This window comes from Pseudopodoces humilis, chromosome 20 (genome assembly GCF_049639895.1).
Source record: "Pseudopodoces humilis isolate 2021_Gansu_Grassland_sample_001 chromosome 20, ASM4963989v1, whole genome shotgun sequence".
Lineage (NCBI taxonomy): Eukaryota > Metazoa > Chordata > Aves > Passeriformes > Paridae > Pseudopodoces > Pseudopodoces humilis.
Window position 1 is genome coordinate 1,864,527 of NC_142219.1, and position 15,978 is coordinate 1,880,504.

General features: G+C 49.4%; 1 protein-coding gene across 12 annotated transcripts in view; it reads left to right on the plus strand.

The window, feature by feature from the left end:
* The window catches only part of NCOR2 (nuclear receptor corepressor 2), a 227,114-nt gene that overhangs the window by 76,670 nt on the left and 134,466 nt on the right, over positions 1-15,978 (plus strand). For all 12 annotated transcript variants that reach the window (XM_014253798.2, XM_088064925.1, XM_088064926.1 and 9 more), the window contains exons 3-4: positions 5,720-5,847; positions 14,852-15,032. In XM_014253798.2, the coding sequence (XP_014109273.2) occupies positions 5,720-5,847; positions 14,852-15,032 (309 nt within the window). The remainder of the gene's footprint in view (positions 1-5,719; positions 5,848-14,851; positions 15,033-15,978) is intronic.

Here is a 15,978-nt window from a genome sequence, read left to right on the forward strand (position 1 = left end):
AGCAGAGGATGGTTCTTCTGGGCTGGGGAGGCTGAGCATGGTGGGTTTTGTGCCACACTGGTCCTCTCACAGCCCAAGCTCTGTCTGGACCTTATGCTCTGCTACCACCCTGGTTTCTCCCAAACTTTTCCCCTTCCTCTTACCTTTGAGAGTTGGCTTTGGGAAAAATTATTTTCTCCAGGCGAATGCTACAAAGTGCATTTCTCGGTCTGATGAGCAAATGCTGTGCTGCCAGTGCCAAGGGGTATCCAGGCACCAGAGAACTTTTCTTTTATTGCTAAAATAGGTCATGCTCACTGCTGGCAGGAAGAGATGGTAGGCAACTTCTTTTTCTAAAGTCGAGGGTGTGCAGAGCAGGGATGGACAGCATCCCCTGTCTGGGAGAAAGCCACCAGAGTGGTGACCATGCTGCTTTGTCCACCCCACAAATTAATTGCTGGATGAATTGAGGCCCTGGCATGCTCCATGCTGGCTGTGTGGTTCTGGGGGTGTGGGAAGCTCAATAAGCCCCACGCTTCCCCAGGGAATGGGGTGGCTTTGCAGTCCAAAGCTGTGTGGTCATGTCTTGGACACCGTGCTGGGCTGCTCTGGGCCATGTGGACCTGCCAGAGCAGCAGCTGTGAAGTGTCCAGCTGTGGCTCTATGTACCACCAGTGCCACCAGCCCTGTGCCGTCACCCATCGCTTCCCCTGTGGTCAACAGTTCCCAGAATGGCACGCGAGCTGCTCACGAGCAGCAGGGACGGACCAGGCATCCTTTGTGAGATTAGATAAGGGCCAGTTCACGAGAAGTGAAATAAATAGGGATGTTTTGGCATTGTTTTTTCTCACTATTCGTGCCATACCATTATTAATTGCTCTCACTGAATGTTTCAGCAGAGACAGCACAGTTAGAAAATAAGAATTGCTTGCCATACAACACTGGGTGAGCTCGTAACGAGCAGCCCTAATCCATGGCAGAGGTGGCGAGGAGCTGGCACTTGCTCCTCCAGGAGTAGTGCAGTGCCCAGGCCTGTTTGTCTGCCTGCAAGGACAGTGTGGGGCAGTGGCCTGTCACTGGGTGAGCTCTGCTGTGCCGGGGAGCTCCGCAGGCGCGGCGCTGCCCGCAGCCGATGCCGTGATTCGAGGCGGCTGCGGTGCCGGTGCCGCTCTCCGCCGGGGAGCCGGCTCAGCTGGCGGATGTGGTGGCTGACCCCAGGCTGCTTCCCCTCGGCGTCACGGCAAAACAAGCACCGGTGGTTTTTAAGCAAAGCTGTCTTACACCGAAACTTGGCGGGGAGCTCCCGGTTGCTTTCTCGGTTGAGGACGTGGTAAGCGACGAGGACGGATGTCACGCTTTGGGCTGCTGGAGCTGTGCTGCAGGTTCTCATCTGGCTGCACTCTAGGTCTCCATGGACTTGCTCCAGTGCTGTTTTCCAAGGAAGCCAAAAGCACTGGGTGTTTGTACTTGTTTTTCTGCTGGTAGGAGGAAGAGAGGAGGAGCAGTTGGCCTTTCTGTTGCAAGACCATCTTCAGGCTTCCTTTCTGCAGGCCTCCCATCTCTGAGGTCTTCTCCTCAGAGGCTAATTCTTGGAGCTGTGAGAAGGCCATCTGGATGAAGCAGTCGGTGGATGCCTTGTCTGTGTGGATGTGTTGGTGCTGGAGCTGGGAGTGCAGGGTCAGAGGTGCTGTTGGCTGTGGCGTTGTCTGGCGCCGTGTCCTGCTGGTCAGCGCCTGGGGGTTCCTTCCAGCATCGCTCTCAGACCTCCCCTTCTTCCTCCTGGTTGGAGATCAGGCAGCCAGGACCCAGCAGCTGCAGGCAGGGAAGGAGAAATGAAGCACAGCAGCAAGTGCACGTGTCCAAAACAGAAAGCGAGAGAGGCAGAAGGGCTGCGCGGCTGCCTGCAGTTGTTGGCTTAGTGTGGGGGTTACCCTGAGCTCGGGGACGGCACTGAGGAGTTTGCTGGAGACTTTATGGTAGGTAAGACAGCAGGCTGGAAGCTTTAAAATAATTTTAAAAGGTGGGGGTGGTAAGGAGGCTTCTTCCTTTTTCGTTCCGTTGGGCTTTCTCTGTGCGTTGCCGAGAACTTTTCTGTGACACTGTGTTCAGGAGCGTGGCTTTACACAGTTCGATCAGCAAATCTGAATGAGCCTGGTAGACTCAGGTTATTTAGGGTAGAAGGATTTACCAGGAAGGGGATGGAAGCAGTGTTCTGGGCACTCCCAAATCTAGGGATAGCACAGAAGCCTTGAGACTCGGGGTGTTTTCCCTGGCTCTCCCTCCCAGCGCTCCACACAGGAGCAGCAGAGACGTGTCCAACTTTCCTGGTGGGCAGCAAAGGATACTTTCAGAGCCTTAGGCTGGGCCTAAGTACCTCTTCAGTCTGCTGCATGAAGAACTGTGTTTTAATGAGGCCACTTTTGGGTTTTCAGCATTTCATTTATCTAAAGATTTATCTAAAGTGCTGCCCTGCTCTGCTGGGATGGCTTATGGTGGTGCTGTGGTACCCTCAGTGTCTGTCTGGCCTTGGCAGTGCTGCTAGTGCTGGCCTCCTCCACCCAAATCTGGTTTGCCAGAGCCCCTGACTAGCCATGGTCTTTCTGCTTCCTTGATTTCTGGCATGACATTTACTGAATTAATGAAATCCACAAAGCTTCCCAAGGTACATGCATGTGGGAGCACCTGAACCATAAGGAACAACAGGAAAGTTGATGTAAGAGGAAGAAAGTCCTTACTGGAGGCAGCTGGAGATTTGAAAGGTCTGGAGAGGGTGCTCTGGCAAATCAGCAGATTTGTGGGGTGGGAGGAAGGTTTGCAGAGGGCAGGAAGAGATGCAAAGAGAGGGAGAGGAGGAGCAAAAAACTAGAATTGAGCAAAACCCAGCAAAACAATGGAGAGGAAAAGGAGCAACATGTAGTTTGGGGCTGCAGGGTTCTTTAGTTCTTTTATTTCAGGTGTTTTGGAGTTGCCCATGAGCAGGTGTTAGAAATTTGAGGTCAGGGTGAGGGCTAAATCACATTAGTATGATTCAGTGGTGGAGAATTCAGGTGGCACCCACTGGGTGCTGCTCCTGTGTCTGTGTGGAAGGTGCAGTGGTGCTGGCAACAAGGTGCCTCCCAGCAGGTGTCTTCAGAACTCTTCTAGAGAAAATTGAAGCCTCTTTTGAATCACAGAATTATTTAGATTGGAAAATACCCATAGAATCATCAAGTGCAACCATTAGCCCAGCACTGCCAAGTCCACCAGGGAGTTTGAAGGCAGCTCATAAACCTTTCTGGTGTTTGCATTTGAAAAACACTGTCACAGCTCACAGTGCAATTTACTGGAGTAACTTTGTGAGCAATTAATCCACCTACGTCCTGCCAGGGCTTCCATAGTGCCTCTTAACAGTTCATCACAGGGCACAGAAATTTGTCAATTTTAATCCTCCTCACTGACTTTTAGGTTTTGTTTTCTCCTGGTAAAACCCAACAGGGATGTTATCAAGGCAGAGCAGGTCAGAGTCACTTCAGGCCATGCCAGCAGGTTCTGAGCTCCTGAGCCCTCCACCAGCCATTTTCTGACGGGGTTAGAGGAGGCAAAAGCTCAGCTGAGTGTGGGCAGGGGGAAAAAGAAAAACAGATGGTTCTTGGGACATGCAAGAGCCTTTTTTTTTTTCTCAAGGGCACAGCCTTTGAGCCTCCCAGACGGGTAATTCTTGTTTATACACCCACAGAAAATGACGGTCCTGGTTTTGGGCCTATTGGTGTGTCTTCCCAGACATGATGTGTTTGTTTTGTAGGTGGATGTCAGGAGCTGCATCGTTCTTCTATTTAAATATTTATTTTAAATTTAAAACCAGGACAAGTGTGAACGTGGGGAAGCTTGTTGGTAGGCAGGGATTCTGCTTTGGCAGGGCCTGGAAGAGCTGATGGGCTCCCTCACTTCAGATGTTTGTGTTTGTCCCATGTGTGGTTGGAGTGATGGCATGTCCTGCAGCCCCCCTGGCATCCTGCATGGGTGGACTCTAGAGCTGAAGGAAAAGCAGTGTCACGGGGGTTGCATCCTCCCCAAACACCTGATTTACAGCAGAACATCCCCGTGAGGAGAAGTGGTCACTGTCCAAGTCATGCCCTTCTAAATGTCACAAGGACTTGTCTGCAGACTCCCCTTGTCTCAGGGGCTGAGCTCTGGGATGGCCAAGCTGGAGCTGGGGCTGGCACAGGTCTCTTGTTCCTGGTGTTTCCCAACATTGGTCAGAACAGAGAAGGAGCAGCACCACACTTTTGCCTGATAGTGGGGAGAAATAAACTTGATTCTAAAAATTGGCACAGCTTTCTTGGCACAAGAAGTGGTGGCCATAGGATACCACAATTCCCCTTCCTCCTCCCTTTGCTATTTGGCTTTTTCAGGTTTTGTGCAAGAGTGGTTGGATGTGAGGTAGGGGTTCTGCTTTTCTGGGCTCTCCCAGGCTGAATGTTCATAATCTTTGATCTTCTTCCTGACTTTCCAGAAAAACTCTTGTTTTACTCTCTGATGGTCAAACATGTTGGGCCTTGATATTCACTTCTACTCCACAACTTGCTGGAGGACAGCACGACATCCACTTCTAGGCTGCTCTTCTCACTTGCAGCCAGGGAGAAGGGATCTCCAGGCTCAGGTTGTTGCTCTTCAAGCTTCCAAAATCTTTCTTTGCCTCCCATGCACCTTTCTGAGGCAATTCCCCAGCTGCCCTAGGGCTGGAGCATGTTGATCTTCACTACATCAGATCAAGTAATTCCTGTTGCAGCTGTTGGGGCTGAGACCCCCCTGCCCATATCAGCTGAGTGCACATGGTGTCTTATTTATTGATTTCTTTTTCTCTGTAGACCCTGAAATTTCTTTTTTCTTTTTGAGGAAGCTAAAGCTTTCTTGTTCCAGTTGAGAACTGTTCAAAAATAGACTCCCAGGTGGAATTGGTTCTTCTAAGGTAAATGTGTGTCAGTGTTACCAGGGTTTTTCTGTGACAGGGTTTTCTATGCCATTGCTGAAGGTCTTAGTTAATTAGATGATTAGTCTGCTGGTCAAGTATCTATCTGCAAATAAAAAATAGCAGTTGAACGTAGCTGCCTAAAATACTGCTGCGGGAATCAGTCTGTGGCACAGAGCAGGAGGGCTTCTTATTTAATTAAAATCAGGAACATACTGTACTGTACTCTCCAAGGGTCAAGGAACAAAAGGGACGTACACATAATAAGTAGCAAACTGTCCTTTCAAACCCCTTGAGCTCAGCCCAGGAGAGCTGTGTTTAAAGTAACATTTTCAAGATAACATTTGTGATTTTTTCTTCTGTCCTTTTCCCCCCCCCTCTTTTTTTCTTTCTCCATGCTGCTGTGTGGACTATTGAAGCTGAAAGTATCCTGTGACTTAATTTTGTTCTTACCTGTTCTTACTCTTGGCCTCACAGTTGTCATCAGGACTGCTTGGATGCCAAAAATCCGTGTGTGGGTGCTCAGTGGCTGGGTTGGGCTTGCAGGGGTCCTTTCCCAGGAGCCAGCAGCCCCAGGAAAAGGCTGGGGGCAGATCAAACAAGGGGCTGAGTTACCATTCCAACACAGTGTGGGACTGGGAGTTACTGGGAACCTTCTGGGGAGGGCAAAGCACCAAGCTTTGTACCACAGTGCTTCAAAGGAGGAATATCCACATGGGTTTTTTGAGTTGTTCTGTGCTTGCTTGAGAGTTCCCACCAGCCTGACGAGCTCTCCTGTGTTTGTTCCTGCAGGACGTGGCGCTGTTGGAGTACCAGCATCATTCCAGGGATTTTGCTTCCCACCTCCCGCCAGGGTCTATCATGCAGCCGCAGCGGCGGAGGCCGTCCCTGCTCTCCGAGTTCCAGCCGGGCAATGAAAGGTACTGACACCCTGCCTGCATTCTGTGCAGGGCTGTGGTGGGAGCAGAGGCTTGGGAGGGACCTGGCCATGGGATGCTGTTTCTGGGAACTGGCCGTGCTCAGGCTCAGTGCCAGTTCAGCTTCCTTCTCCTAATCAAGTGGCACCTTTGCCTTCTGCTTTCTTACCTTTGACTGTCATGTGTTTTAAAGAAGTCTTGAAAACAACAAACAACAAAAGCGCCACCCCCTCACTTCTGTGAAGCTTCTGGTTGCTGTGACTGGCTGTGTTGTGTTCTTCAGCATAGGAAATGAAGCCGTGTGGTTGGGTTTGGTCTGTGGCTCCCGAGGCTGCAGGGAGGAGTGAGAAGAACTCATTTCCTCCCCCATCTCCGCTTCCTCTGCTGCTGCTCTTCCTCCCTGCTTTCATTGTTTTTGTTTCTCTTTCTGCATTCCCCTCACAACTTTCTCTGAGCTATCTGCTCCCTTCATGCCTCTCCCTGTTTCCTGTTGTGGCCTCATGGGAGGCTGGCAGAGTTTTTAGGTGCAAGTCAGGCAAGTGCTGTGGCTGGGAATGCTGTACATGCTTTAACCACAGGCGCTGATTTGTTTGAAGGACATCACTCTCACTCTCTGTTTCAATGCAAAACTCTGCTCTCTCTCACAGTTTCTCTTCTGCATTTGATATTTAGTGGTTTGGGAAAAAAAAACGGCCTGGAAGTGAAATAAGAGCCTTTCTACAGTAGAAACGTGCAAAACAATTCTTCTAATGCTTATTCCTTAGGCTAAGAACAAAACCAGTGCAGAGTCAGAGATGAATTTGTTTCTCTAAAATTATCATTGTTAGGGGAGGAGGAGTAAGAATTCAGGGTGCTGAATGCATAATAAATACAGACAAGATCCTCTTTCTCTAGTTGGTTGGGTTCAGCTTGGTACTCAGCAGAAACAAACCTGTAAGAATTTGGAGGCAAAAAGTAGCTTCCAAAGTCCATTTTGCATCTGGACATGCCCTTCTGGGTTATGGCTGTGGCACCTGCATGTACGGAGGGTTGTGCCACTTCTGATAACCCAGAATTTATTGCAGCATGTTGCACTGCCTTGGCTCGCTTTGATTTCTCAGTGCTTTGATTTCTTAGCACAGAGTAACACAGTTAATCTGGAATTGGGTCAGATTTAGCTAAATTTGGGGGAGATGGGTAAAGAGGACCCAGCAACATGCTCCTGCCTGTTTTTGTTTTTCACACTACTGATGGTTTGCAAAATGGAGAAGCAGTTCTGCTCTCCAGTAATATGCTTTTTTAAAAAATATATCTTGGGTTTTTCTGTATCACTAAAAAAAAGTCCAACTGCAAACCTTGATGTCTGCTGTACCACATGCCTGATCTGGTGTGGTCACCAAGGCATCTGCCTTTGGCTTACAAATGTTGCAAAGTCCTCAAACTTTTTTTCATGTTGATAATCACAGTAATGTGGGTAAACTTTAATCAAAGTTGTCAGGGGATGTTACACCTCCACATGCTTACCATGGTACCTCATTTTCAACCTGAACGGTGATGTTTTGGCATGCTATAAAATGAAACTCTTACAATAACTTACATTTCATCCCTTTTCCTCTTAACATCCAAAAAATAGTACTTTTGCAAAAATTATTCTATGTAGTAAAGCTAAAAATACTGCTTCAGTTCAGTTGACATTTTGTGCCAGAATGCTGGGACATAGACTCATTGAAAATTGTTGGGGGCATCTGGGGATGCAGAAAGGGGTGGGAGGGGGAGGTCTTTGGAGAAAAAATTGTAAAGAAATTTTCAATCCAATGTAATCAGTTACTGAGGTGATTAGTGAGATTGATTTGGACTGGGTTACTGCTGGGGCTGGGGAAGCATTAGTCTGTTTTTCAAAGCCAGCTGCTGTTGCTCAGCATCTTTCAGCTCTACATTTAAAAATCAGTTCTCTGGGGGCTTTTCTGGTTCACCTTGGTGGTCTGAGGAGCTGCTGTAACACAGGTCCTGCTGTGTTGGAAGAGGGGCCCTCTGGGTGGTGGTTGCTTACCTGAGGGTTCCAGGACCAAGACCCTGGAGCTCCTGTAGCAGGTTGGGTTGGTGATTGGTACCCTCCCCAAAAAATATCTGTGGCTTTTCCTGGTGCAGGGAGAGCAGAGCCTGGATGAGGGAGGGTGGCAATGGCAGCCGTGGCTGCAGCTGAGTCCCCTTGGCAGGCTCAGTGCCTTGGCTTTGCTCCTGGGCTGGGATTGATGGTTTCGAGCAGAGGCAGCTGGCTCTCGGCATGAGGGGCTGGGAGGGGGGAGACCAAGGCAAACAACATGCACAACACAGCACAGGGGTGAGTGGAGGGAAGCACAGGGGTGTGCTGTGTCTGAAAGGAAGACCCTTGCTGTGGTTCCCTGCCTGAGAGCCCAGCTGGCACTCAGTGATGGTGGGCATGTGACAATCCTCCCCTTGAAGCAAGTGTCAGCAGAGGGGAACCCTTCCAATCCCCCGTTGCTCGGGGAGCTCAGAGGAAGCAGCCTGTCTGCTCTTGGTTGTGCTGGCTGATGCGCTTCCAGGATCTCTCTGCTCCTTAAGGATATCAGTTTACGAGTCTGGTGCAAGTAGGATGTGGCAGGCTGAGAGTGCTGGAGATCCAGCCCTGTGTGCATTCCCTGATGGACATCCCTGCCCTGCCATCACCTGCCTTGCAATCATCCAGGCCACTGCCCACAGAAGGGTGGTGCAGCCCTCATGCTGCTCGGTCCCAGTTCCTCTGAGCCCACCTGCCTGCCTGGTGAGTGGCTGCTGTTTGCCTTCCTGTCCTGGAAACTGCAGGGATTCACTTGGTGTGCAGGTTTTGGGGGGTTATCCCCTATTTTGGCTTTACCTTCACTTTGGACAGATCTCTAAAGCCTCTGCAGGCTGTCCTGGCGTGTGGTATTGGAGGCTTGACCTTGGGATGCTCGAAACGCCACAGAAATAATTTGGGCTTGCTTGGATGGTCTTCCTACAGCTGGGAATGTTTTCAGTCTCTCCTGGCTGCAGTTTTGCTGTAGCCACCAGCATGGTGGTTTGTTGTGATTCAGAGGAAAGGGAACAAGAGGTGAAGCGTTTCACCATGGGCACAATGTGTTAAGGATGAATCAAGTGTTGTTGGCAAAAAGGCGTCGAGTGGTAACTTGCTGGAAGGAATGGAATGCTGAAATGGTCCTGAATTTTGGGGCCTCCTGGGCAAGAAGCTTGTTGGGAAGTTGCAGACTGCCCTTCTCCATGTACGTCAGAATCAAGAGTTGTCATCACCCCTTGGTGGTTGGACAAAGAATAGAACTCCCTGTGCAGAAATTCTGGCTGGAAGAAGGAAGGAAAACCTGAGCCACTCTGAATCTCTTGCTGTAGGGAAAATTGGCTCTGCCTGTCTTTGCAGGGATGTGCTGCTTTCCGTGATGGTTTTTTTGGTACCAGGCTTTTTCTTGGAAGGATCCACAGACTTCCCCTTAGCTTGTTCAGTTGGCTGTGCCAACTGGTCTGCAGGAGCGAAGAGAAATATTTCAGGATCTGCTGTTGGTACAAGTCGTACCATGAATGCTTGCAGTGGAATGTCCTGGCAAGATGACAAGGATTAGGGCTTTTTTCCCCTCTTCTATATATATATTTTGGTCCTCAAAAGAAGTGAGAACTGGGTTGAATGTTAAATGGCAGGTGCCAGAGGGTGAGGGATCTGAAAAACCAAGGAACTGGATTTTTCTAATTTTTCATATGTGTTAGGATTTTAGAGCAAGGTTCCATATAAATGCAGGAATGCTGGGGTGGATACTTCTCTCTGCTTCTCTGGCAGAAAATGTGACTGTAAATAAATGGTATGTGTGTTAACACAGTGTATTCCACCTTTATCCAGAATAAGATGAGTCACTATTTTCATAGATTATTTTCCCAGCTCAGGAGACCATGCTCTGCCTTCGGAGCCGTTCTGCTTAGCAGGCACAAAGAGTCTGAGGAGTTTGCCCGGTGTCGATCTGCAGGGTGACATTTAGGGTACACTGAGCGTGTGCTGTGTTTCTGCAGCCATCTGAGATAGCCACGTGCAGTGTGGAGAGCAGGCCAGATCACTGTGCCTCTTGTTGGGGTGAATCCTGCTGGCCCAGGAGCCCAGGGAGGGGTGGGAAGCTGGGGCGGTGTGCGTGGTGCAGGAGATCAAACGCGGCTCTCGGTCTTCATCTGTGCTGGCCCAAATGGCACCAGCTGCTCCCAAGGTAACAGCATGACCAATTTGCTTTTATTTATGGTTTTTAATTAAGTTTCCGTTTTTAAAGGTGATCCTTTTCTCGGGAGTGAGCGGCGGTGCGGCTGAAATCCCCACAACCATATATCTGTGTCTTTCACACTGGAAATTATGTACCAGGAGCTGCAGTTTTTTCTTCCTCATAATTGAACGCAGGAAAACAACATCTGGAGAGGGCAGGTGCTGGTGTGGAGGCACTTGGGGACAAGCCTTACCTTGCAAGCTCTGGTGTGAGCTGCCTGGCATGTCCATGGAGGGTGGCCAAGGGCATGGGATGTCCCTGAAGCCACTGGGTCAGGAATGTTCCAGCCACCCAGGACTGCTAGGAGGGCTTTACTGGCAGGCTGCAGTTTTGGATGCATGTGGGGAGAGACAAATATTCCTTCTCTTCCTCTTGAGTGAGGCAGTGCCATTGTATTAAAGCTTCTGCTGGTGCTGCCCATGAATAATTCAGGCTCTGTGTATGGGGATCTTTAATATGCAAGTTTTAAATAAAGCATCTGCCCTTATCTAAATTGCACTTGGCTTGGAAGAAGGTGGCTGAGGGCTTGTGCAGGGCAGCCAGACACTGCTCCCTGCCCTTGTGTGGGGAATGCACATCCCGAGGATCCACGTGGGTGCTTGGACAGAGCTGCTGAGGTCCTGGGAGTCCTTCAGCTGAGCCTCATGGTGAGCTGAGCATCCTGCTCGAGGCTGTCCCACACCTTTGGCTTGGGAAGACTCAGTCCTGCTGCTGGCAGACATTGCTGAGGGCGTGGGAGCAGCTCTGTCTTCCCGCCCAGACATGCAGCTCTTCCCATCAAGTCACAATGGTTTATCTCCCTCTCCACCTAGATGGCAAAGGGAATATATCAGCTGGTCCTGGACATGTTTTTGTAGGTCCCTGGTGGTAGGTTTGCTCCTACAAAGCCTCCAGTTCCTCTCTTTAACAGGTCCCAATTTGCCCAGTCTCACTCTGGCTTTCATTAGCTGTAAAGGTGTTGTTGAAACCTCTGACAAATCTTAGCGTTGGCTATAAATAATTCACTTCAACACCAGTGGTTTTTCTATATTACTGTCTCTCAAAAGCATTTTATTGTTTGTCTATACCTGTGGGGGTTGAATACTTCTTTTTAGAACTTACTTTTGGAGGCAGTTTCCCACCAAACCATCTTAGCTGGAGGAAATAAACAGCCTCAGCAAAGCCATCATTTGTCATGGTTCTGGTTCCAGGAGACACTGAGAATCAGTTTTCCAGCCTGGTTATGTTGTTTGGCCCCATGGTGTAGGGAACAGTATTTGCAGATGGGAGCAACTCTTTAAGTGCTCTCTCTTGCTGGGATGTTGATGGGAGCTGGCTCAGAATCACTGCCCATGTTTTGAGCCCTTGGTGCAGGAGGCTTCAGGAAGTCAAGCTGGATTTGCTGGATGTTACAGAATAGCCATCATTCCTCCTGCAGCCACCTTCTGCTGCAGAAATGGGAAGGTCTGAGGAGCAGGGGAGGGTTGTGCTGCTCTGAGGAGCCAGAGACAGTGGGTTATTGGGGAGGGAGTGTCTTTGGCCTCCTGAAGCTTGTACTTGCCCATTTGGCAGTGATTTGGCTTCAGGAAAGTACAAGTGAGATCCCTCATGGTAGGATCTCATCATGACTGCTCTTACAATTCCCAGCCAAGGACAGCTCAGGATATCTCATTTGATCCTCTCTCCCCAGCTCTCAGCTTAATGACTCGACTCAATGATTTTAGAGGTATTTTCCAACCTTAAGGATTCTTTGATTCCTTGATGCCCAGCTGCCAGGCAGCCTGTGTTTTCAGCCCATCCTGTACACTTGCTGGAGTGAACTGCAGATATCTGCAGATATACCCATTGCTGTCGGATTTTATCTGCTCGTGCCTTCCTTACCCCCTCTGTGAGTCTGCTGAGGAACCGGCCCCGGTGAATGAGTAACGCAGCTCTGCAGCTGGGAAGGTGCGGTTCATCTGCTGGGTTAGTAATAAACCAAAGGTCTCATCTTGGGCTGTCTTGGCCTTCTGGACCTACCCTGAGCAGTGTGGGGGTGGTTGGAAGTTGGGCAAACCCTGGGCACCCAGCATTGTGTGTCAGCCCATCTCAGGCTGCTCTGCTTCTCTGGAGTATTCGGTGTTTGTGGTGAAGGACTCAGGTGAAGACTAACCTGTCCCACTTCATAATTAATGCTGGCATTTGCTTTGCCTCATTTAATTATGCATAACTCACATGCAATTAAAAACACTCTTTCCCTTCAGTGAAGTAGGAATCTCTGGAATAAACCAGATGGGTGGGAACTATTTGGAAAATTCAGCAAACCCCAAACTCGATGCAGCGGGAGGGTTTTTCAGGCAGAGTCATTTTTGCACTGACAGCAGCGTCATTGCCATATAAAAGTCTGTTGTAAAGAGCTTGCTGCAGGTGTGGATGTGAAGAGTGAAAGGTGTGAAGGCTTCAAGCAAAAGCATTTGTGTTTGCAGCCAGGACAGGCTGAGCGGGTTGTGTTGGGCAAAGTAATCTCGGGAGCGGCTGGAAATTCCAGTGGATAAAGTTAATAGTCATTCCAGTGGATGTGGAAATGGAAATAAAATAGCACCTTATAACATTGCAGCTGCTTTCCCTGGCATGGCCCCTGCCTCGCTGTGAGTAACAGCCTTTGTAAAGCTCAGTGGTGCTCTTATCTTCAGAATCCATGGGATTTTTCTGAGTGGAGCAGTTGTGTCGAGTTCCTGACAACTGCAGAGGTCTTGGTGCCGTCCTTTCTCAATTAGCAGCTTCTTGGTTATAGGGCCTTAAAAAGGGGGAAGAAGTGAAAAGAAATACATCTGATTTTTAATTGCCTCACTAGAGCAGGGCCTTGGGTGTTGGAATATTTTAGCACCTGCCCAGCTCAACAGTTGCTCATTGTTCCTGGGTTTTACAGCAGAGGCTGAAATGCCGGCGTGCAGCTGTGGGCATTGCGTGAAGGTCTGGGACCAGGCAGCAGGAAACCTGAGAGGTGCCAGGAGAGATTTCTGGGCTTGCTGGGAAAAGTTGAGAATCATTCAGCATGGAAGTGTTTGCAGGTGAAGCGAGCTGTGCTTCAGTGCCAGATTTCAGGGCTGTTCAGCTCTGGAGGGTTTGCTGTGTGGGCTGTACATTCTGTCTGGGATGCTGGAGCACCAAAGGCAGTGCTGCAGCCTCACCATTCTCCTGTCCCCTTCTTGCTGGGGAGGAGGAAGAGGATGAGCCAGATTCTGTTTGAGAACCCAACGCCAGACCCACAGAAACAGAGCTTGGGCATGCGTGTGCTTTGTGCCTGCTGTTGATGTTGAGTTAAAAACTAACCTCCCCCAATTTTATCTTGATTCCCTGGGGCTGGGTTAAGTTGGCCATGCTGCTGCAGGGGAGGGTTTAGGGCAGTGCTCAGGGTGGATTTCTACAAGATCCTCTCCCTGGATGTTATCCAGAGCTGTTACAGCTGCTGGCTTCAGGGCACTCTGGATCCTTCCCTTTTTGCCATCTTCTCTGAGGTTTTTAATGTCAGCAGTTGCAGTTTGTGCGTGGGGGCAAACAATGCATAAGACACCTGTGTTCTATGCTTGCTCTTTCTCCCTCCCCTTCAAGCAGCTCCAAAGTTGTCAGGTTTGTTAGTGTTCCGTAACTGGGGAGGACACTTTACCACCAGCTCAGGAGAATTGCAACAATCTTGTTTAAGGGGAAAAGAAAAACACCCCATGTTTTTTCACAAGCTTTGAATCTCCTGTGCTTCATTTTATTTTTTTTTAAGAGACACTTCTGCCTGAAGTGTTAAAAACACACCCTTGGAGTTGCTGCAGCAAAGCTGATCCTAGGGCATAGTAAAAGGTTTAATGTATTTTTGTAGGATCCTTTACAATTCCCACAAGAGAATCCTGCAAAGGAAAACAGGAGTACAAAAAAAGTTCAAAAGTACAAAAACAAAAGTACAAAAATTTGTTGAAAAGAAAAGCAAAACCAAGCCCACTCTCCAGGTGTTACCAAGTGCGTCATATTTAACAGGTAAAATGTTTGAGCTCGATGTGACTCGATGGTGCTGTCACTGGATAATGTGCCTTTGCAGCCTGCCAGCTCTGTGTCAGAGACGTGCAACTACATGTGGCTGGTTTCTTTCCTCCCCCATCCTGGGAAAATAAATCCCTACTGTCCAGCCACAGAGGAGTAGGCATTTTTTCCCCAACATATAATCTTTGGTATTCCTATAGAAGACATTAAATAGAAACAGTGGGGCAGGTACCTTTGGCTAAATAAGCCAAATGTGGCAGAAGGGGGGCTCAGCCTGGTCTTGGAGGCAGGGAAGGATTTATGGGGTGGATTTGAGGATTTTCCAAGCTTTGCCTTTTTCTGACCAGTCCAGGTCAGAAGTGACAGGGGAGGCTCAGACCTGCAGCCTCACTCACTTTGTCCCGGTGCAGGGACAGCCACCCACTGCACTGGGGGCACAGGAGATGACAACAGGGCTTTCCAGGTGACACAGCAGCGGTGCTGAGGAGGGGGACAGCAGGGTGGCCCCTTGGGCTTGGAGGGTGGTGCTGGTCCTGCTCCAGGACCTGCACCCAGCCCAGCAGCTGAGCTATGGGGCTGTGCCTTTGGGTCTGCAGAGACCTGAGATGTTTGAGTGCAGGGCCACCTGGCCTCCCCACATGGATCTTTCCGGAAAATAGAGCCCCATCCTCTTCGAGTGGTTTGCAGTCATGGAGCAGGGGAAGAGCAGAGGTTGTTTCTTTTCTAAAGGCTCCTTTCCCTTTTGTCCCCAGATCTCAGGAGCTGCACCTGAGGACCGAGGGGCATTCCTATCTCTCTGACCTGACCAAGCCATCGGACTTGGAGTTCATTGAAACCAAGAGGCCACGCCTGGACCTGCTGCAGGACCCCCTGATGCGGCACTCGCCTCTCCTGAGCCAGAGCCAGCAGGGAGCCACAGAGGATCTCTCAAAGGTAAGGAGCTGATGGCCGGGTCTGCATTTTGGGCTTGTGTAGAGCTGCCTTTGAGGCTCTGAGCTGCTGCTGAATTCAGTGTAGATTGTGGTTCCCAAAGCATCAAGCAGTGCTTGGAGGTACTGGATGGTTTTCCCTGAGGTGGGGTGACCATTTTGGGGGAACAGAGGCATATCAGCTTTCCCCGTAACTGTTACAGTCATGGGCTTTTTCTACTGGGCTGTTAGATGCACCAGAACAATTTGGAAGCTCCTGTAGGCTGAATTAAGGATGGTCATGTCTGGCTTTTCTGGATACTCTGCCTTGATTTGATTTTTACTTGACACTTCTCATTTATCACATCTCTTTATTTAATATTGGTGTTTGAAGGGCTGGAATCGGCTTCTGGTGGTTCTTTAATATAATCTTCCCCAGGAAAGCCTCCCTTGTCCCAGGCTCATTTAACAAAGCAAATCGTTTACTTACAATTGTCCCCTCTGCACAAGGAATAAATGTTGCAAAGAGAAATCCCTTACTTGTGTGCCTGTTTGGATTTACTTTCATCTTCTCTTGGGGTAAATTGTATTTGATTTTACCTCCAGTTTGGACATGGTTGGCAGGAAAGTCTTGCTGGATAAATGTGCTGGGAGCTCTGATGCTGGTGCTGAGGGTTGGTGCAGTTGCAGGCTGAGCTTGGGAATTGCCCCAGCCCTCAGTGAAGTGAAAGGGAAGTGGAATTCTTACCCGGGAAGATGGGGATGATTTGCTGTATCCCTGTGGGAGCTGATTGAAATGACACATGGACAAGACAGCTCTTCCTTGGGAATGCTGGGGGATTCAGACATTTCTTATCTGTACAGTACTGGTGGGCTTTACCTGAGATCCCTCTGAACTCTCTTTAATGAGAAGGATATTTAACTCTGGAGTAGTTCAGATGCCAAGGGAGGCCTGAAGGCTCTGGAGCATC